Here is a 21,959-nt window from a genome sequence, read left to right on the forward strand (position 1 = left end):
ACAATCTTATTAATCACTTCTAACCGCCCTTAAACTAAAATGACACTCAAATTTATCTATTTATTCTTGATCATTTAATTAAATTTGAGAGTTAAAATTTAAGATGTTACACCTTAGTGCACCAAAAAAGTAACAACCACTAAGCCAATGAAGCCTTTTAGTTATATGGAGCTAAAACAAAAATATAAGATAACTAATTTTGCCTTAGTAATTTTACTTGTTATTTTATTAATAGAACTTGTTAATTTACTAGAAAAACTTATTGGCAATGCCTTCTATATATATTTAACCCCTGTGGCTTTTTAAATCCCTAACTTGTAAATTTACTGATGTTATTTGTTAACTCACTAGCGAAAGTCACTGACAATACTTTCTAAACATTCAATCCTAATGACTTGTTAAACCTTTAATTTAATTTGTTAATTTACTAATACTACTTGTTAATTTCATAACAAAACGTGTTAGCAATACCGTACACATATTCAATCCAAGTGACTTGTTAAAGTCCTAGCTTAACTTATTAATCTACTAACAATTCTTATTAACTCATTAGCAAAACTTAGAGACAATACTTTATAAATATCATTGAATTTAAAATTTAAATAAACAAGTAATATTAGTAAATTAGTAAGTGAAATTTGGGTTTTAGCAAGTTACTAAGATTGAAAATTTGAAAAGTATTAACAAGTTTTGCCAGTGAATTAGCAAGTAGTATTAGTAAATCAACAAGTTAAATTAGAGTTTTAACTATTGAATATTTAAAAAGTATTATCAACAACATTTACCAATGAGTTAACAAGTAACATTGATAAATTTACAAGTTAAGTTAGGGATTTAAAACACCACAGGGGTTAAATATGTAGAAGGTATTACTAACAAATTTTGCCAATAGATTAACAAACTCTATTAGTAAAATAACAAATAATATTATTAACAAGTTTACTTAGCGATTGGTTTGGAAGATTAGTCATGTTATATATATTTATTTTGGTTATATATAATCAAGGAGCTTCATTGATTTAGTAGTTATTACCCTTTTGGTGCATCAATGAGTCTTGAATTCAAACCCTCCTTGATTACCTTTGGATATTTATTTCCAACAGCCTGCCTCTAGAGCTCTTGCAGCCTCCATGTAGGTGGTCTAGCAGTGATCCAATGATCGTCAATGGAACTTTAGCGAGGTGGATTTAAAAAAAAAAGTATTTAAAACACGCTATGGTAATTTATCTTGAAAACTTATTTTCAATGTTGGTGCATTGGTCCTTAAGCAAATTTTTATAATTCTTTGGGTGTCATTTTAAATAATGTCACATCCCTGGTAATTGAAATTCTCCCTTTATTATAATTTGAACCTGTCACAAGTAGATCAATTTCTTGCACAGAGTAAAAAAAAAAAAAAAAAATCTAGTTCTCCTTTTTAAACTGTTTTTTCAAGGAAAGAAATTTAAGAAAAAAAATTAAAATGCTACATAAAGTGGGCTTTAGAGTAAGGTTATTCTTGGAGGTTCTTTGTGCCTAATTCTTACCTTAGCGTACAGGGCGGTGTTTCAATGGTATAAGTTTGAGTAAATTTTACATTATATTACATTTATAGATAAAATGTGTGTGTGCATATGTATCTTTTGTTATCGAGAAAACTTATTTTGTTTGGTAAAAAGAAAAAAGAACACTTATTTTGTCAATAGTAATAAATATATGGTATTAAGTATACAATTTGTATTCTTATTTAAAAAAAAAACTATACAAATTGTATAAATCATTGATTGATGATTGATGATGATTGTTGGACATTACTTATGGCTTGTTCTTGTAGATCATCTGTAACGACTATGAATGTTTTTAGCCCAATCCCATGGTGATCTTAGTTGACCTGAAAGTTGATTTTAGTTTTTAGTGTTGTGTTTTCCTTCTAGCTTCAAGAGGGATTGTCAGAGTTGCTACTGTTTGCAGCTTGGGCATGCAAGGGTGTGGGCTCTTTGTTTGAACAAGTCTCTGTACTACCACCCTTTCCTATCGCTATCATGGTTTTAATAACAAGACTCTTAGACTGATTACTGTATCTTAGTATGCTTTTGGTTTGCAAGGAGATAGCTTTTACTTTTTTCTTTTTGATGATTTCTTTCTTTTTGGGTGTCTTAACTTGTTTGTTAGATCTTTGCTCTCGTGTGTAATTTTGTTTTCTAATAATATGAAGCATTTTTTTAAAAAGGTCAGTAAAATTAATTATATTGATTAATTAATATTAATTCATAATCATGTACACTCCTACGTTAAAAAATGTAAATTTTTTTGAAAGGTTTAACGTTAAAAAATATAAAATATTTTAATATTTTAAAATGTGATTAATGTATTTTTTTTAAGTGCCTATAATAAATAAATTTTTTTATATTTATTTTAAAATAAAAATCCTATTAATAAGAATCAATATAAAAAAATAATATTAATTTAAAAATAATTAATTTCTTTATTAATATATTAAATTTGATTAAAAATATTTCACACCTTACCCCAAAACAGAGGAGGGAATATATAACATTACCTGCTTGCCTTGGCGAAACAGCAAAGAATCATGTCTTGTTCAAAAACTTCTAAAGAAGTATGTATAAAAGATAATATTAAATCCAATGCGTTTTATACTGCCAAGGCTTTTTCTCTCCCTATGCTCAAAGCTCATGCCGGTCGAGTTTATCTTGGGTGTTCATTATTTTAGGGGGACAATATTTAGATCATTTAAAATGTATTCTGAATGATCTAATTTAAAATATTATTTTATATTTATATTTTATATTTTAAAATAAAAATTTAAAAAATCCAGTTTAAATTTAAAATATTATTTTACTACCAATCTCGTTTATTTTTAATTTAAAAGGCTAATTTAATATTTAAATTTTTGTATATTTATTATTTAAATGTATTCTGTAGAGTTTAAATTTAAAATTTTTAATTTGTAATTTTTTTATATAATACTTTTAGAAAAGTACCAGTTTTATATATTTTAATTTTAAACATTTCACTTATCAAAATATATAAATTTTAAAAAAATTAATATTAAATTTAGACTGTATAAAATAATTTGAATGATTAATATATAAAATTTTCAAATTAAATTTAGGCCAATGATAAAAAGACTTATTAATTTTTGTGTTAATTTTATGAAATTTTATTTTAATAAATATGAAATAAAAATATACAATAATGCATTAAATCTAAGTCATCCACGTTTTCAGATCAAATCGTCTGACGCACGAGATGAATCCATGCCTGATTGCCTCTGTTTGTGCGTCTTTTGCACTTTGTATTCTGTACGCTTATGAATCAAATTATATAATAATTTCAAGTCCGAAAGACCCTGTGCCCTTTAAGAGCCTCGGTCTTTCCCCGCAGTTTCGTTCTCACTTGTCACGCATATCCTGCTCTGCCTCTCGCGCCCTCACTCCACTCCTTGCTACTGAAGTGGCGCGTGCTGCACACTCGCCGCATTCTTCCGTCTTTTACGGGCGATCGGATTAGTTTAGCAGGTACTGACTTTGAACTTACTTTAGTGCGGATGTATCATTTGTCATCTGCACAAGTCTGTATCCATTGCGTCTTTGGGATGGTCTGATGTTCGCCTTTTATTTGTAAATAGTCATAATAGAATCGGAATAATCGCTGGTAGAATCGTTTTTTTATTATCTGCATTGGTTATTGGATGATTACAAGCAGCACTTTTCGTAGAAGCTGTCGTTCTTTTGCAAGCTTATGTATAGTAAGGATAAAATATATTGAAAACACAGATCTTTAATTTCTGTTCACCGTCCTCGTCAAAATTAGGGAGGCTTTCTGCTATCGCTGTTTGTTTTCTTGGAACATTGATAAGGTTCTCTCTCTCTCTCTCAAGAGGCAAAGCTTTTCCCATCGTTTGTTTCAAGAATTAGCGGGTCACTGGTTAGTTTTGGATGTTAATCGGAAATATTAATTACTGCTGTTGGTTTACTATAATATTAACTACTTTGGTCTGCTGGAGCCGCGAAAAGAAAGCGAAATCCCTTATCCTCTTTGGTTTTCTGTTTCTTTCGTGTTTAGATGTTCTTAAAAGACCTATGTCTGAGTTAACTAGGGACTGGAGAGTCAAGCTTCACATATAGCGGAACTAGTTTTACTATTTTTAGTGTTGGTAAGTTTCCTTGAACGCTATAAGCATGTCAACTTGGCCTCTGGTTGATTTTAGAGGTTTTTTTTTTTTGTTTTTTAACATTATAACCAGTGGAAAAACCTCTATGACTTGCCACTTCCTGACCTCTGAAGGAATTATGATTTGTTTTAATTTCAAGAAATGATCTTTTCTGACTAGGACTAGCACAAGATAATTTTTAAATCATGAAGTGTTCCGTTCGTTATGCAAAAATCTTTTGTAAGGTGTTTTGCACGTAGGGGCTTCCTTTGCAAAGCATTTATTTTACTCAGAGACTGTGTAGTGTTGCATCACTAGTCCTCCCTCTTTGACCATTTCTTGATTTCTAACTGCCGAGTTCATGTATTGTCAAAGCATGATTTTATCTTGAACAGTGCAATCTAGTTGTTCTTGTAGTGCTTGTTATATCTGATTGTGTTTGTGTTCTTATTTTGCTCGTTGCTGTAGTGAGTTTAATTTCCTTTAGTATATCATCACTTCCATTGTGAGTGATTGAGTTAATTGATATTCAGGACTAAGGGGTGACATGTCCTCGTTGTTGCTATGAATGATGAATTGAGTTAATTGATATCATATCATAGTTTCTTCTTTTTTTGATTCCTTATGTAATGGATTTGCTCTGTCATTATGCATGACTAACAACAATGATAATCATGATCCAGTGGGGAGCAACTGGAAAGATGAGTTCAGGAAGGGGGAGTGGAAGACCATTTACTGCGGCAAATGGTAATGATTCCTTGTCCAAAGGGAAAAGCATATATGAATCCAACCCAAATATTGAGCAGTTGTCTCAAGGTGTTGCTGATGCTAACCTAGACTCAGGACAAGAGGGTGGATGGGAGGTATATGGAAGGAAGTCCAAGAACAGAGCTGGAAGCAGTGCTGCAAAAACATGGGGTCCTTCAATTCATAATTCTTACCCTAGAGCATTGGGGAATACAGATGTGGCTCAAAAGCCAGGCCTCCGGCACCATGCAGGTGCTGGGCGGGCTTCTGGGAATCCCTGGCAGGCACAAAATGCTAACTTTAAGAGAACTGCTGGCAGAGGAAATGCAAGACCCCAGGTATCTACCACTACCAGTAGTTCTGAAAGTACAAACGTGACTCCAAATCCTTTGATTAGCCCTCCATTGGAGCATGGCTGGAATTGGCAATCTAGAGCTAATTCAATGCAGCCTAAACCCAACCCCCAGGGAGAAAATGAAATCACACTTGAGTCCACTGAGAAGAATAATGATGTTGATGATGAGGGGGAGGATGATTCTGATGCTATGGAAGATACTGATGATGATCTAATGAGTGATGAGTATGAATCGGATAGCAGTCAAAAGAGCCATGAGACTAGGAAGAACAGCAAATGGTTTAAGAAGTTTTTTGAGATGTTGGATAGCCTGACTGTTGACGAAATCAATGAGCCTGAAAGGCAATGGCACTGTCCAGCTTGTCAAGGTGGCCCTGGTTCTATTGATTGGTACAGAGGACTGCAACCGCTGATGACCCATGCCAAGACAAAGGGTTCTAAAAGGGTTAAGGTCCACAGGGAACTTGCATCACTTTTGGATGAAGAGTTGTGCAGAAGAGGTACTACAGTAATTCCACCTGGCGAAGCTTTTGGTAAATGGAAAGGCTTAAAAGAAGAAGAGAAAGATCATGAAATAGTTTGGCCTCCAATGGTTATCATTCAGAATACAAGGCTTGAACAAGATGAAAATGAGAAGGTATGGTTATATTTCCTTGTTTGCATCCAATATTGACTTACATTTGAAATTATAATTAATATGTGATTTTGATTTCTCACATTAATGTTGCAACTTGCAACACATGCTTAACCTCTCTGAAAATATGCCTGTCCTTGTGTTTAGTGGATAGGTATGGGTAACCAGGAGCTTCTTGATTATTTTAGCTCTTATGGTGCTGTGAAAGCTAGGCACGCTTATGGTCCACAAGGTCATCGTGGGATGAGTGTTTTGATTTTTGAAGCCTCAGCTAGGGGTTATTTTGAGGCAGAGCGTCTGCACAAGCATTTTATAGATAATGGGACTAATAGAGATGCTTGGTTTAGAAATCACCGTATTTTATTTCTTCCTGGAGGGGATCGCCAGCTTTATGGTTACATGGCTATTAAAGATGACCTGGACTTCTTCAACAAGCATTCCCAAGGTTCACTTCCTTCCTCTTTTCATTTGCCCTCTTCTTGATAGGCATTTTGCAGATTGTTTGATGTCTACCTGTTGCAGATTCACCATGTTGGTTCCATGGAGACACAAATGTGCTGACATTGTTTTCTGTCTTATTTCTTTCTCTGAAATCATGTAGGTAAGTCAAGACTGAAATATGAGATGAGATCATACCATGAGATGGTTACAAACCAAATTCGACAGATGAGTGAGGACAACCAGCAGCTTATATATTTGAAGAACAAGGTTGTCAAAGAAAAAATGCATGCTAAGGCTCTTGAAGAATCATTTGGCAGAGTGACTGAGAAACTGCGGAAGACTATGGAGGAAAATCGCATTGTGAGATTGAGAACCAAAATGCAACACGAGGAAAACAAGGAAGAGGTAAAAAAATGAGACAAATTTCATGTTGAATTTCAGGGGAACTGTTCTTTGATGTCTGTTTGATTGTGCCATGAACTTTCACGATATGATTATATCTTGGACAATAAAGTTGAGCTTAGTATACGGATTTCTGTATGACCTGTCTTGTTTGAACTTATCATCTCAAAAATAAGTCGTCTAATTATCTCGAGAGGAGCAAAGATGAGTTGTTTTAGTGGTGGGTTTAATACATGTGTTTATTGTCACTTGAGAAGTTTTATATGGTCCTTGAAGACAAACGAAATCCTAAATCTATTTTTACTGGCCCTGACTCCTCCAGAATATTTTCCAGGATTGATCTTAATATCTTAAAATATAACATTTCTCTTTGGAAAAATCAGGATCTGCTCTTTATCCAGGTTTTTTTTTTTTTTGTTTTTTTAAATGTCGTGGAGGTCTGACGCATGCTATTGCTGCCAATAAACCCAGTGTTCTGGCTCAGTTTGTATTGACAAATGAATTTTTTCTATTTTACCCCCTATCTACGGCTCAACTTACAATTTATTGCTGTTGCAATGGGAAAATTCTAGTCATTGTGGTCATTTTCGTCTGACTATTGTTCCTTTCTCATTGAAAGATGAACCTGCAAGAACAATTTTTTAAGGATCAGATGAAAGTCATTCATGAATCAAGGAATGCTAAGGAAGAAGATTTTGAGAGGATGCAGCAAGAAGAACGTGAGAAGGTGAAGGAGTCCAGTGCAAGTTCTATAAATGCGGAAGAGCGGAGACGCAGGTATGAGGTGTCAAGTACAAGTTCAATTCGTTAATTGCTTATGTGCATCTGATAGTGTTATTTTATTTTTTCGAACTAGACATTGTGAAAAGCAGTGGGTGATTCTGATTTGAATGTACGCAGTTAGGTGGTTTTTTTTTTTTTTTTTTTAAATCTTGACCAGGATACATTTGGTTTCGTTGGTGGTAGGGCTGACGAATATCTGAAATTCGTGGAAATCCAAGACAAAGAAATGGAAAGCTTCGTAGCGGAAAAGGAGAAATTGCTGAAAGCTCACGAGGACAATCTTGATGCGATGAGGCGGAGGCATTGGGAGGAGGAGGTTGACATGGAGAAACGGTTCGATGAACAACTGGCCGAACTCATGAAAAAGTACTCCCCATCTCGCCCTGAAACCAGTTCCTGATGCCATGGTTGGGTCATACATAAACGCATACAGATACAGATAGTCACAGCGAAATAGATGGACAATATTATATATAGTTGGAGACTGTTCCTCGTGGACGGCCCAGGCTACAGGCTTTTCCTTTTTTGGTAAACAAACTGGCTACACCTTTTTAAGGCTTGCGAACTTGAAAATTGAGGTTTCTTCTTGTCTTCAGTTTTGAGAAAAGCCGGGCAGGAACTGGAAAATGATGGCTCGTCTGTTCTGTTCTTTGGCATTTATTTATGGATGGCTTATTTTGATATTTACTGACCTTGCAATTGTGTTTCGCTGCTCGTCTTTTTCTAAAATCTACTTTATTAATTTTAATTTAAATCTTAATTGAAATTATCTTTTCTATCCATGGAATTTCATTCTAGACGAACGGTACTTAAAACGTAAATTATATTTCAAGCTTGATAAGGATTACGACTCGGGTTCGTGCTAATTTTGTTGCCTTGAAAATGGTCAGTTCAACATCATCATCGAGTCGTGCTAATTTGGTTGCTGTGATAATGGTCAGTCCAGCATCATCATCATCATGAAACTTGATGCGGTTTCTTGCTTCTTCCTCTTTAACTTTTCCTCCACCACCCCTCCTCCCTCTCCAAAAAAGAAAAAAAAAAAAGGAAGAGGGTTTGAAGTTTTGATTATTTTCTTGATACTGAAGCTTTGATTATTATTTATATTTCATCCAATCATCCCGGAGCTAACCTTGCCAATCCTGGTTAAAGGAAAACAACAAAAAGGCCTTGCTGATGTCAATTTTTTATAGGTTAAAGTTTACTTTTGTTTTATACTTATTTTTTAAGAGTGTTAGGTAATTTTTACTTTTAATTGAGGTAATTTTCCTTTGAAATATTTTTCAGGGTTCAAAAACGTTATTCTGTTAAGATGTTGTTAACTCTGTCATTTTATGCTAACGTAACATGGTCATAGAGTTATGTATAGTGGCAAATAAGATTTTAATTATATTTTTTGATATTCATTTATCTTTAATTTTTTTTAGGAGCATTAGGTATCTTAAATTTTTTTTAGGAGCATTAAGTATTTTAAAGTTTTGTTAAAATAAATTTAATAAATATTTTCATATTTAATAATTTAAATATTATTATTTATAAATATTCATTCAAAATTTATAAATTATTTTTTAAATATTAACAATTTAAATTAGTATTTTATAAATTTGAAGATAATTTTTTATTTTTTACATATCGATCTTTAATTTTTTTTTAAGACAATGTCTGAATTATTACGCCTTTTCATGTTGGAACTTATTTATATTTTTAATATTGGTTAAGTTTTTTAATTTTTTGGGTCAACTAATAATTTTTCTCTAAAATATTATACTATTTAAATTTAATATGCTCTTTCTATCTTACAATGTTAGGAGTAAAATTAGAAACATGACAAATCAAGACCAATAATATGACAACAAAAATATTTATTTGAAAGATATCACTTTTTTTATTATTGTCTACAAAAAAGTTACTTAACAAGAAGGAAAGGGATAGATGGAAAAAAAAATTCCTTCATTAATTGAGGTTTATTCCTTTTATTTTTAATACAAAATTACAAAATATAAAAAATATTCAGATATTAAATTGAGTAATGCAATGTTTTAAATAATAATATTTAAATTATTAAATATTAAAATAATTAATATTTTAATAATATTTATTAAATTTTATTTTAATAAGACTTCAGGTGCCTCACGCTTTTAGAAAAAGATTTTACAGTGTTTAACGCTTTTAGAAAAAAATTTAGAGGCAAATTAACACTAAAGATATGGTCAAATTCTTACATATCACTATGCGTAAGCTTTATACACATGCCACATCAGTAAAAAAGAGAAAAATTAACAGTTGGTTAACAAAAGAAGTTTTTGCTCCTTAAAAAAAAATTTAAAGATAAAATTATCCCATTAACAGTATAGGTGCTCAATACTCTTAAAAAATAAGTACAGGGTAAAATTTGACCTTAATCTTTTTTTTTATTGAGGATAACTTCTATTAGCTATTTTAGCTTAATGTAAAGGGAGAATCAAATCTAAAATCACTCAAAAATAATTATTCAAAGGCAAGGGTCAATATAGAGTATATTATTATTCAAATAAAAACGTAGCTCGTTTTTTTTTTTAATGTGACTTGTTGTTAGTTTTTATTTATGAATAATTTGCTTGAATAGTCTTTAGATATGATTCTCCTTAATATAAATCATTACTGAGCCTGGAGGTTTTATGTGGCTTTTAGCATGTTTGCCAAGTTCTCCCCTGATGGAGGCAACACAGTAGCCCAACTAGGCTGGTAAAATAATTAGGAAAAATTATGTATGAATCCTAAATAAAGAAATTATTTTGTTTTAATGAATTGAGACCTTTTTTTCCTCACCTTTTTTATAACCAAAGCCGGGGAAGAATGTTATTTTACATGTTTGTCTTATATCTATTTACATCCACCACTTATACAAGTGTATTTTGATTTTAAAGAATCTATCTCTAGAAGAAATTGTTGCGATGCATGTGTAGGTCATAGACTCGTTGGCCCACTAACTGGATCCCAAAACAAGTTAACCGCTTAACTTGATTTAGTTCTTAACACACAACATAATCTTCCCAATCTATAGTATGTGGTAACAGGACTCTGTCATACCAAAATGCACATTATTTTTAAAACACAATAGTCAAATATTCTACTCGACTCTCCTAAATTCCATGCTTTTCTTAGAATTACAGTTGAGACAATCTTATTTTGGGCAGTCACTTGGACAAAAATGGCACCCATCGCTGCCTTTTATAACAAACACGTATCGAAAATTTGTAATGTAAATCTCTTCTTTTTGTGGGCCATTCTCTTTCTTATTTGGCACATTCAAAAAATAAAAAAAATTTCTCTTTTGTCTCCTTGCTTAATAATCCATCGTTCTTCTCTTTCTAAGATGAAAAGTATCATCTAATTAAAGCTTGTTCATTACAACCAACAAAGCTCTCAAAGTCAACAAATATATATTCTCAGTTAGTCATAATTTTAAGGTATGTCACGTTCTTGTTCTTGGGTAATATAAAAAGTCATTTTCATTTTTATTCTCATTTAAATATGTAGATTATGCATTATGACTCTTTATTTATTATGAGTTTGAATTCACATTTAATGCCTTTAACCACTTCACTTGTGATTACACCTAATTTTCTTGTTTGTTTCTTTTCTTTTAGAGCTAGTAGTCTTGTTGTTTCATTGATTTATAGTTTTTTTGACTTAATTGTAGAATGGAGCTATCAATGTGAAATTTAACTATGCCATTTATCATTTTTATGTTTGACTTTCCCCTTTTGTTGATCCTAGTCTAATCTTAATTGCAGGTGACTATAAATCTGATTATCAAATAAAAAAGAAACCATGAAAAGGGAATCATTAACAACATTTGTTCAGACAAACACAGATTCATTCAGGGAAGTTGTACAACGATTAACGAGTCCAACAAACTGCACATGGCAAGTAAAGATGGTAAAAGATGTCAGTGTAAGGAGGACAGCCAAACTCCATGAGAGGAGGCAATATACAAGGCCTAAACTTGAAATAGTTAAACCTTCTTTTTATTGTAAATCAACCAACCACCATTATAATTTTTCACCTTGCAAGTCAAGAGATTGTAGCTTTCCTTTAAGTCCCATTTCAGGGAATTCAAATCAAATACCAAGTCCCAAAACTCCTTCAACAATTTTTCTCGATTAACTATTGTAGAGCAAGAAATGAAGGAAGAGCCAGGAATACCTGATCTAAACATAGAAGAAGAAGAAAAAGCTATCAAAGAGAGGCGGTTTTATTTGCATCCATCTCCACGATCTGAGGCGGGACATATTGAACCAGAACTGCTTACTTTATTCCCCTTGGTATCTCCGAGTGCAAGTGGGAAACTGTAATTTCAAGTGACCATGCTCAAGTTTCTGCTTTATATCTTTCCTATCTTCAGATTATAGATATCATGACATCATATGGCAAAAGTACTTCGAATATAAGTGAATAGACTTCCGAATGTGTTCTCTTTCCTTCTGTACTCTTCTTATCTACAAGTATTTAATTGAATATTTTATTGTTAAAGAATTCATCTATTTTATATTCAATCTTGGTAAAAAAATATTTAAAAAACTACTATTAAATTTATTTCTTTTAAGCTTACTGTGGATAGGTTTTTTTTTTTTTGTTCGGTCATTTTCAAATAGCATTACGCTTGGCGAAATCCCCCCCCCCCCTTTTTTTTTGGCTGCGAACGCCCGATGTTTGCCCTTCTTGGCTTTCTCTTCATCAATGTTTAATTTTATTGAATTAGTTGAATTTAATTCAAATATTCTTAAATTTTTAACAACAAATAATCTGAGTCTTTAATCTATAATATAAAAATAGAAATGTCAAAGCCAGCATTTATTAATATATACAGACATTCGCAATAAGAAAAGCCTCTCGTTTCGTTTAATCTCTTACATAGTCCGCCGGGGGCAAAAAACTTGTTCCATTGGCGTGGGCGTGTGGCAGCCCGGTAGCTGTGACTTGTGAGGCATAGGTTGCAGAAAGGGGACAAATTCAACAACAGAGAGGATGGACGTGGAATCTGTGAAGAGGTACTTCCAATTAGAGAAAGGAAACGAAATTGCATCAGTGATTCATGAGTTGCCTTCCAGATTTTTGGAACCCCTTGTCATGAGTGGCCTTCGCGTCGATCTAATTGAGCCAGGCCGTGTCGTTTGCTCCTTCAAGATACCCCCTCGTTTACTGGTACTAATTTCTCTGCTACACTGTATTATCCCATCTCTTCTTTCTCCCACGTTCGCAGCTGCGCCTGAGATGCGCTCCTCACTCGCGACCTTTACATAAATCCGATGATCCTTGTTCGCAAATGTGTTATCTTATAGCTGCTCTTTCAACTTTTCTTTTTCTTATCTAATGGGTTTTCTCACACTCCTAAGAATTCTTTCAATTCTTTGCACGGCGGGGCAACGTCAACGCTGGTTGATTTGTTGGGTTCAGCTGCTATTTACTCCGCCGGAGCTCCGGAGGTGGGAGTTTCTGTGGAAATCAACGTGACATATTTGGATGCTGCGTATGCCGATGTGAGTATGTTTTCAACTATGATTTGTCGTGCATTTGGTTATGGATGCTTTGTTGCTTGTATGAAATGGGCTATTTACTTGTGAGGAAGAAAAGGCTTTGGTGTAAGAGCCTTTAGTAATTGTCCTTGTTACCTCACTACAACAGACCGCGTCCTATTTCACCGGCCTAACTATATTATTATTATTAAATTAAACCACAGGTAGTAACCTCATATTCCTAATCCAAAGGTTCTCTCACTGAGTTTGTTATAATTGTTCAAGAATATCCTCAGAAAACAGTGTCTTGCCCTGTACAGTAAATAAAAGTATATATCCTTACAAATCCGTTGCACTCCTCATATGATGCTTTCTGACTCGCACGGCTCTACAGAACTGGAAGATGAATTGTTCATTTTTTTCGACCTAGCAACAATTCAAACAAGACCCCTTTAGAAGATAAACTATCACAATAAAAATGACTTGGTCTGCATTCATAATTCTCTTATTTTCTCTGCTCGTAGAGCATGGTTGCTGAAATGTTGAGTTTTTCCGATTCATTTCTATCTGAGGTTTTATTCTGTCCCATGTTACGTCAGGAGGACATTGAGATCGAGGCCAGGACTCTACGCGTTGGAAAGGCTGTTGCTGTTGTCAGCGTAGAGTTTAAGAGGAAGAAGACAGGCAAAGTTTTCGCAATCGGTCGTCACACCAAGTATCTTGCAATTGCTAGTAAACTTTGAGAGGGAGCAAATAGACCCTCTGAAGTCAGTTGTACAAGTAAGCCTCACTACAAATGTCGCTCAGATGGCCCTTCCGTTTAGTAGGTTGTTACGGGGATATTCCCTTGAATCTTCCCACGCCTCTACAAGTTGGCGCGCTCTCACTAAAAAAATATTGCACCATTCTTGTGTGTCGTATATAAATATTAAACAGCTCTTGCAGGAATCGTGTTTATTATGAACAGCTTTTTGCAACGTAGAAGCAATTCTTGCTTCATTTGCTTCTGCAGGGATGCAAGGCATCCTACTCGTGAAATATTTTAGCAATAAATGTTGACATGTATAGCGATTCCTGATTGCCCTTTTAGCTTTTGTAGGCGCAATAGCCTTTGATTACGAAGAGAACACCAGTGATTAGCAAGAGCAATTTGCTGAACCAACCAATTGAATGCATGGCCGGTGCAAATTACACACCCACTTGAATCTCAACAAGGATGGTGGAGTTTTTTCGTTAACACAATTTGCTAATAGTTGAAATGGACACCTCAAGTGTTCTTTCCAAAATATATAATTACCAAGTAATTGCTTAAGCTAACCATTCATGATGTCATTAGAGCCAGTGCCTATCAATCCCAGAGCATCCCTGAAATCTAGTGTGTTTCTTATGGTTCGCCTTCCAATTCCTCCATTGCCCATCCTCATCATTGCAGCAAATTCCCCATAATCTATTTTTCCATCCTGCACAGCAAATTTCCCATTAATCTTATCAAGCAAATTGGAAACTAAGAGGTTTTCTAGTTCTGCAATGGCCGACACACATAATGATGCCAGGGGCATATCATCCCGAGGAACTTGTGCTCAGTACAAGAAAACTTGCAATTGAAAAACAATAAATACTCACATTGTCTTGATCAATTTCTTTGATCATTTCATCAATATGGACATCGCCTAAACCAAATTCCTTACAGGCTTGTTGAATCTCATCAGTGGTTATGTAACCACTACCATCTTTATCAAAATAGGAGAAAGCTGACAACAGATTTTCCTCTCTCTCCAGCTTATTTAAGTGGATAGTCGCAGCAATGAATTCACCATAGTCAATTGTTCCACTATTATCAATATCAGCCTGTCACTGACACACGATAAGATATTGTCCTACTATAAAGTTCAAAAGTCGAAGACAAGGTGGAATGAATAACAAGAGATTAATCTAAATATTGAACACTTCATCTTACTGCATCCATAAGATCCCTGATCTCGGACTCCATAGGTTCAGACCCCACTCGCTTTAAACCATCTTTTAACTCATCAAAAGTTATGGTTCCACTGTTGTCTGTGTCAATCATCTTGAATAACTCCTTCAATCCACCAATCTCTTCCTCAGAGAGCCTCTCAGCAATTACCTGTGATTAAGATAGACAGTCAATGTCACAATTTTAAAATTTGACCTGCAGAAAAATATGAATCAAACGACTTAGCGTCATGTAAAAGTTTAATCCATATGAATTCATGTAAAGTATCTGGATTCACATATGTCATCCAGTTGATTTAAAAAAGTGCATTGCTTGAAGTGTAGCTGAACGTGACCAAATAAATGCATTTTGAAAATGCTTTCACTGCAACAAGAATTAACACAATTAAGTATTTTTGACATGTTATTAGCACAAAGACACCATTTAACTTCAGCAAGAAAATAATATGAAGCCTTACACGTAAAGCCATCTTTTTAAGCTTATTCATTGCAGAGAACTGTTTCAGACGTGATAAAACAGCAGAGTCAAGGGGCTTATCAGGTGCGATATTGTCATCAACAATCCATGGGTGGGCTGACACAACAAACCACTTTAGTACTGCATGTTGTATATCAGAAGTCACTGCATTCTAAGAATTGCTTAAGCATTAATGCTTCAAAACCCAATTATCATACCTAGTTCAATATAAAGATTAAAGAGACTTACTGAGTACTTCATGGGCTGTAAGCCTCTTTTTTGGATTTTGATCAAGCATTTTTCTAATTAGATCCTTGGCACTTTCTGAGATGTTAGGCCATGGTTCTGACTGAAAATCAAATTTTCCTAGTAAAATCTGTCGGAAGATCCCTATTTCACTTTCTGCAGGTGGCAGAATTAGTACAACAATATTAGCATTGAGGAATAGATGAAAATCAAGAAAATAAGCTTACATCCCCAACTGATATTCCCTATGCCCATGTTATGAGTACTTAATGTAACACATATTTTTGGCTAAATTCATTTAGCGTTTTGAGCTCCATTGTCTACATGTTTATCATTTTCAAAGTTTCTCTTCATTACTTTTATATTATACAGTTATTTTCCTATACATAGATGTTAAAAATTCTCTGCATTGCACGAGGGGAGATCTCAGCTTAACATATGAATAGCAGGTAGTTACCAGCCCAAAAAGGTGGCAACCCACTTAATAAGATGTTCAAAATAACCCCAGCACTCCACACATCTGACTCAGGTCCATAATGCTTGCGTAACACCTCTGGTGCAACATAGTATGGGCTCCCAACAACATCAGAAAAGGTTTCACCTGGAAATTATATCACTGGGTTAGACATTCACAGAGGGAAAATGTTTTTTGTTGATTTCACAATGGCAGAAATGAAGAGACGAAAAATCAAACTTTCGGTCCCACCTATACGAGAAGACTATTGCGTCTTATTTAATTTTTAATAACTGCTCATATGTTTCTATTAACTTTTTCCAACTCATAATTAGCACTTGGAACTGGGAACCTGATGTGTACCGACTAGGAACTTTTGATCAAAATTTCTAGACAAACTGCAGCATATAAAGGATGCAAGCAAGCACTAAAAGCAGGAAGCATATCCAGAGTATTGAAGTACATCAGAATCATTTAAACAATATCAACGAATAGCAAATAATTAGTCTATATGTCTAAATATGTTTATTCAGCTTATTATAGCAGCATTATTAGCCCAGACGTCATTCCACTCCCCGTCAGATTTCGATAGTTCAAAATTTCTGTAATGCAGGACATCAGGGTCCATTACTCCGCTCGACTGAGAATTATTCATGGAGAAAAGAACCGAAATTTGAACCCATATTATGAACCCTCCATAATGAGCAGTGTAATGTTGACCTCTCAGATTGATAAGAATTCAATTAAAAAACCGGCAAAGACTACAAGAAGCATTTTGCTAGAGAACTTGAGCCACTGAAGCAGCCATTCCCAAATTAATCTGGAGCTTCTGCTGAGGATCCCTAAGAACAAGAAATCATCCGAAGACGAAAGGATCTAAGTCAAATGCACTCCAATTTAGCAATGGAAGTTAACGTAAGAGAATGATAATATCATTTCACTTTGTGACGTAGTTATAAAGTACTTCGATGAAAGCTGAGTTTAATTAAGGAATGGGCCCACAATTAACGTTTAGAATGGTGAAGGTGCCCCCAAACAAATGATTATTGTCCCCATTTTCCACCTTCAAAATGCACCCAAAAGAAAAGCATACAAATGCGGCGATGTGATCGTAGGATAAATCAGCAAATAATCATATGCTTTTACAATTTGAAATGATGGCACCGTCCAAAAAAAAAAAAACAATCCTGCCAACGTGGTGGCGAAACTGCGCAAGCATTAAAAGCCATTACATACAATAATGCCCGAGATTTGCAAAAATGATACAAGAAGAAAAAGATAAATATGCTTGAGAATCAACCTGGCTTGTAGAAAACAGACATCCCGAAATCAGTGGCTTTAAGTTTAGCATCCTCTTCGACGCTATCGAACAAGAAGTTCTCTGGTTTGAGGTCTCTATGCATGACCCCAAGAGAATGACAAGCTTCGACAACCTCAACAATGGTCCTGATCAACGTAGCTGCTTGCCTCTCACTGTAATGCCCCTTCTGCACTATCCTGTCGAATAACTCTCCACCTCCGCAGAGCTCCATGACCAAATGAACAGAGGAGGAGTCCTCGTAAGTGCCATGGATTCTGACGACGTGGGGATTTTCGGACAAATGGTGCATGATCTGAATCTCCCTCCAAACGTCGTCGTAATCCTCTTGGCAGATTAGCTTACGCTTAGGGATTGTTTTGCAGGCATAGGCACGACCAGTGGACTTTTCTGTGCAGAGGTAAGTGGTGCCAAATTGACCCTGACCCAATTTCCTTCCCAATGTGTAAAGTTCAGAGAGTTGTTGGGTTCGATAGGGGAGAACCCATAAGGGTTTTGATGGAAAAGTGGCTATGCTCGCTTTCTCCATTCGATTCTACTCCGGACGTCTATGTCAGAAAACAGAGACAGAGCGAGAAGGAAGACTGTAAGACGTTGAAAAATACCTAGGACTACTCACCCTGAATCCCCCTATCCTACTTCACAGCAAAGAAACCATCTTTTTCATCCTATGTTCTCTCCCCGGGAGTGCTTTCTTCCCTATCACTACACTGATCCTCTTTATATAAATTTTCTCCTTTTTGTTTACCGCTTCTGTGGTACTGTTTTCTTCCCCTGTCTCCCCATCCCATGGTCAGATTTTACCTCGATTCTTTAAGAGTAGAAAATCTTTTCCAAATAAATTATTTTAAATATATATAGGTTTTAGGAAAAATTGATAAAAAAGACCCAGTTAAGATCAAAATTGTGCCCAAAGATCAAAGTAGCTTAAAGGATTTAGTCTGTTATTTTATTCATAAAATAATTTGATCAAATGACCAAAATGCCTCTTTATGTTAACTAAAGAGAAATTAAAAAAATGCACAAAATTCGATCGAACCACTCCTCTAATAGTTGACGGTGTGCTTGCTGGAGCTCCAGCCGATAAGTGAAAGGTCGTCAAAAAGTGATATCAAAAAAATTCAACACCTTGTGATTACATGTAATCATCAAGGATTACATGTAAACTTAAACAAATAAAGGGTGCAAGGATTCTGATTGAAGGTGCAAGGCTTCTGGTTTGAAGTGTGAGATTCATAACTTGGGTACAAAGAATTTAGCTTAGAGTGCAAGGTTTTTGACTGAGGGTGCACGCATTCTGGCTTAAGGTGCAAGACTTATGGATTATGGCTTGGATAATTACATATAATATCTTGTGAATTACATGTAAATCAAATGTACAAAGAGCACTAACTGTCAATGCTCTTGTAATTACACGAAAATGATTATGGATTACATGTAAATCAATATGAAAAAATATTTATGAGTGTGCCTAAGAAATAATTTATGTGTAATCTCTTTCAAATTACCTGTTAATTGTAAAATCTAATAGCAAGTTGTGATATCCTTCTTTATCTAATCATAATTAAAATCATAATACATGATAATTAAAGAATTGACATATAAAGAGATTACCAAGTTTGTAATTTGAAATAACGGGATCTTAAGTTTTCATAGTTTAAAATAAGTTAAAACTATACATTTTGACTTTAATTAGGGCAAAATAGTGTTACAGAAGCATGAATAACTCAGAGGAGTGAAAGAAGTTTAAAATAGTGAGAAAAACTCAAAATGTTGAAAATAAAGCAGTGCGTCACAACTTGTGCACATTACGCCACGGCTTGTCACTCTTTTTAACACATGCCATGGAGTATTGCACGCCCATGACAACAAATTATACTATCATTTAATAACAAAATTCGGGCAATTTTTGAATTAGCCTATTTCTCCGCCCGATATCTGAATGACATGATTTAGGTATTTATAAAAAGCTCTTTTTATAAATTAGCTAATGTATGGGTTTCGCTTTCAAAACAAATCATACTAGGAAGTTAGACATCTAAATACTTTTTCACACTTTTTTCACAAACATTCACAATAAAGAGTATTTAAAACCATATACAAGTGTCAAAGGTCATTACTAACATCCAAACCATATTTATTAGACTTATGACTACTTATACAATACACCACATACACACATACACCATTACATCACAATTTCACTCATCAACCCTTTAAATACCAAAGAGAGGAGGAAAAGGTTTTTCACATTGCATTTTAAAATAGTAATTCCATTAAATTTGGTCTATCTTTTTGTCAAATAACTTTAAAATGCTAAATAAAGACCATAAGGCATCTCATATTAAAAAAAATACCATAATAGTAAGAACAACATCAGGCCCATGTTAAACTACATTATACCCTATAAAAAAACAAATAAGAAAAATGGTCATAAGTACACTTTAAAATATAGTCACATTTTCATTTAATCTTTCAGAGAAATCCCTTAATCAGCATTTCCTTGTAGCTCACTTGAATTATAATATGCGTGTAAGAGTTTCATGACTTGAACTTTTTTTTTCTCATCTTCAGTCAAAACCTTATGTTTTACTGCATCTAAAATATTATACCTAAAATAAAAATTAATAGCCATCACAAGTAGGTTATTCAAGCATTCATACACAACACCCATAAAATTACAACCAACAATTAAAAAGAATATTAAATAGATGATTACAATTTACAATTATCTTGTAAGAAATCTAGATTCCCCATGACAACTGACATGGGGTGATTTAATGCTATAACAAGTATGCCTTTTATTATATAAATAACAAAGAAAACATATTAATGATAAAATCATAATATAAAGCACACCACCATTAATCCAATACTATAAATTGACATGCCAATCATAAGTTAATGATTGAAGTTGCAAACATTAATAGATAAAAGAGATGATAGGCTCAATATATTATTAATACCTGAAACATAAATTTTGGGAAGTTCATTATGAAATTATGAATACTGTCACGATTTCATTATGATGTTAAGAATGATTTAGTCAAGCAGATCATGGTCAAGTATTTCATTTATATTATATTTATTACAAAACAAAGTGATTATAGACAAAAATGATTGCATTTTGTATGCATATGACAAAATGGAAAGCTTGCACGTGTTTCAAAACAAGCCATCTACATAAACAAGATCAACAAAAACATACATACGGTACTTTTATCATTCTTGTACAATTCCTCCATTCCAGTAGCAACATTAGAAAGTAGAGATCCTGCTTCTGCTTTCGCTTCTTTCCTAATTATCAATAAAAGTTGTACAAAAATACAATAAAAATTCAATAGTAAAACAATTTTAAGGATTTGATGTAAAAACTATGCCAGAAAATAAGAGTATTGTAAGAAATAACATTTTACACAAACCACGTCTCAAAGTGCTAAATTCCGTAAGTGACTATATTTAATAATCAAATCATTCTTTGAATCTTTATACAATATATCAAAAGATTTCCTAATTTTTGAACCATCACCTTGAACTTCATATTGTAAAGCAATATCCATTGTGTGATTTGCTTTTAGTTTTGCTATAGACAATAAAAGCATATGGCAATTATATCAAAAATAAATGGTTTACAATTATATCATGATTGTTGAACAAATTAAAAATCAAAATCAAAACTATAGGAAAGCTAAGCAACAAATTGCATCATGATATTTATGAAATTGTGAAACTATGAAACAAGATAGTTTTAATAAATGACATTTATAAAATAGATGACTAAACAAAATGAGCAAAAACAAGGAAAACTAGAAACACTTACCAAATGTCCTTCACAGAACCATAAAAAGAACAATTACTATAAAACCTCAATAAATGGCATAGATTCAATGTCACTTACAAGAGCAAAAAATATACTCCCATGTGATGAATTGACCAAGATAACCTAGATGAAGAAGAAGCATATATACTTCACAAAAATTCTTACCCACCATACCTTTAAGCTCAATCATACAAACATCTACTAGTCCCTTCTTCCCATCTATAAAAATTACAGTAACTAATTAAATTCAATCTTTTATGACATATGTGATGTGTGGTACCATCGGTATTAACATTGCCAAAACTCTTTATCCATGCAATATGAGTATGCAAGCAACATATAATATCAATTCCCTTTAAAGATGTTCTCAATTTTATGGAAGATAGTTTATTTTGGGATTAAACATTTATTTAGTGGGGCATTTACATCTAATTATATGGAAACAATATAATCACAAACATATTGAATTCCATCTCGCAAAACATACTAGTATATTCATGATTCATAAGTTTGAGTGTTGGCTCCTTATGTCCAGACTATAGTTCTTACTCCTCGTTAGATTCTCCTAAAAAATTTTGACATTGAAATTCAAGTCCATGAAATCAGAATAAGATAAAGAATTAGCAAAGCATCGAATAAAGAGAGGCTTTGATCTATCTCATATTTTACATATTATA

General features: G+C 33.6%; 4 protein-coding genes across 6 annotated transcripts; 3 read left to right on the plus strand and 1 right to left on the minus strand.

Annotated features, from left to right (window-relative positions):
* Window positions 1–3,362: 3,362 nt before the first annotated feature.
* On the plus strand, window positions 3,363–8,198 carry LOC129320987 (protein SUPPRESSOR OF GENE SILENCING 3). Of its 2 annotated transcripts, XM_054966704.1 has the most exons (7): window positions 3,426–3,518; window positions 4,066–4,156; window positions 4,837–5,892; window positions 6,037–6,334; window positions 6,491–6,735; window positions 7,352–7,509; window positions 7,699–8,198. In XM_054966704.1, exons 3-7 carry the CDS (start codon window positions 4,855–4,857, stop codon window positions 7,913–7,915), a joined length of 1,956 nt encoding a protein of 651 aa, XP_054822679.1. In that variant the 5' UTR covers window positions 3,426–3,518; window positions 4,066–4,156; window positions 4,837–4,854; the 3' UTR covers window positions 7,916–8,198. The 2 variants fall into 2 exon arrangements, with proteins under 2 accessions (XP_054822677.1, XP_054822679.1); XM_054966702.1 differs by lacking the exon at window positions 4,066–4,156 and having other exon boundaries at window positions 3,363–3,518.
* A 3,130-nt stretch (window positions 8,199–11,328) lies between these two features.
* On the plus strand, window positions 11,329–11,852 carry LOC129319761 (VQ motif-containing protein 31-like). The gene is given in 2 exon segments (XM_054964832.1): window positions 11,329–11,653; window positions 11,656–11,852. Coding segments are annotated over 2 exon segments (522 nt in total).
* Window positions 11,853–12,392: 540 nt separating this feature from the next.
* Window positions 12,393–14,096, plus strand: LOC129320282 (uncharacterized). Its single transcript, XM_054965649.1, has 3 exons — window positions 12,393–12,702; window positions 12,894–13,037; window positions 13,613–14,096. The coding sequence occupies exons 1-3, from the start codon at window positions 12,526–12,528 to the stop codon at window positions 13,754–13,756; spliced, it is 465 nt and encodes a 154-aa protein (XP_054821624.1). The 5' UTR covers window positions 12,393–12,525; the 3' UTR covers window positions 13,757–14,096.
* Window positions 14,097–14,149: 53 nt separating this feature from the next.
* Window positions 14,150–18,183, minus strand: LOC129320281 (calcium-dependent protein kinase SK5-like). Of its 2 annotated transcripts, none has more exons than XM_054965646.1 (7): window positions 17,445–18,183; window positions 16,148–16,291; window positions 15,694–15,846; window positions 15,446–15,609; window positions 14,971–15,138; window positions 14,637–14,861; window positions 14,150–14,473 (listed from the first exon to the last, which is right to left on the minus strand). In XM_054965646.1, the coding sequence occupies exons 1-7, from the start codon at window positions 17,989–17,991 to the stop codon at window positions 14,327–14,329; spliced, it is 1,548 nt and encodes a 515-aa protein (XP_054821621.1). In that variant the 5' UTR covers window positions 17,992–18,183; the 3' UTR covers window positions 14,150–14,326. The 2 variants fall into 2 exon arrangements, with proteins under 2 accessions (XP_054821621.1, XP_054821622.1); XM_054965647.1 differs by having other exon boundaries at window positions 15,446–15,561; window positions 17,445–18,176.
* Window positions 18,184–21,959: the final 3,776 nt, after the last annotated feature.

This window comes from Prosopis cineraria, unplaced genomic scaffold, assembly GCF_029017545.1.
Source record: "Prosopis cineraria cultivar Desert tree isolate PC_DT_omini unplaced genomic scaffold, ASM2901754v1 PC9, whole genome shotgun sequence".
Taxonomy (NCBI): Eukaryota; Viridiplantae; Streptophyta; class Magnoliopsida; order Fabales; family Fabaceae; genus Prosopis; species Prosopis cineraria.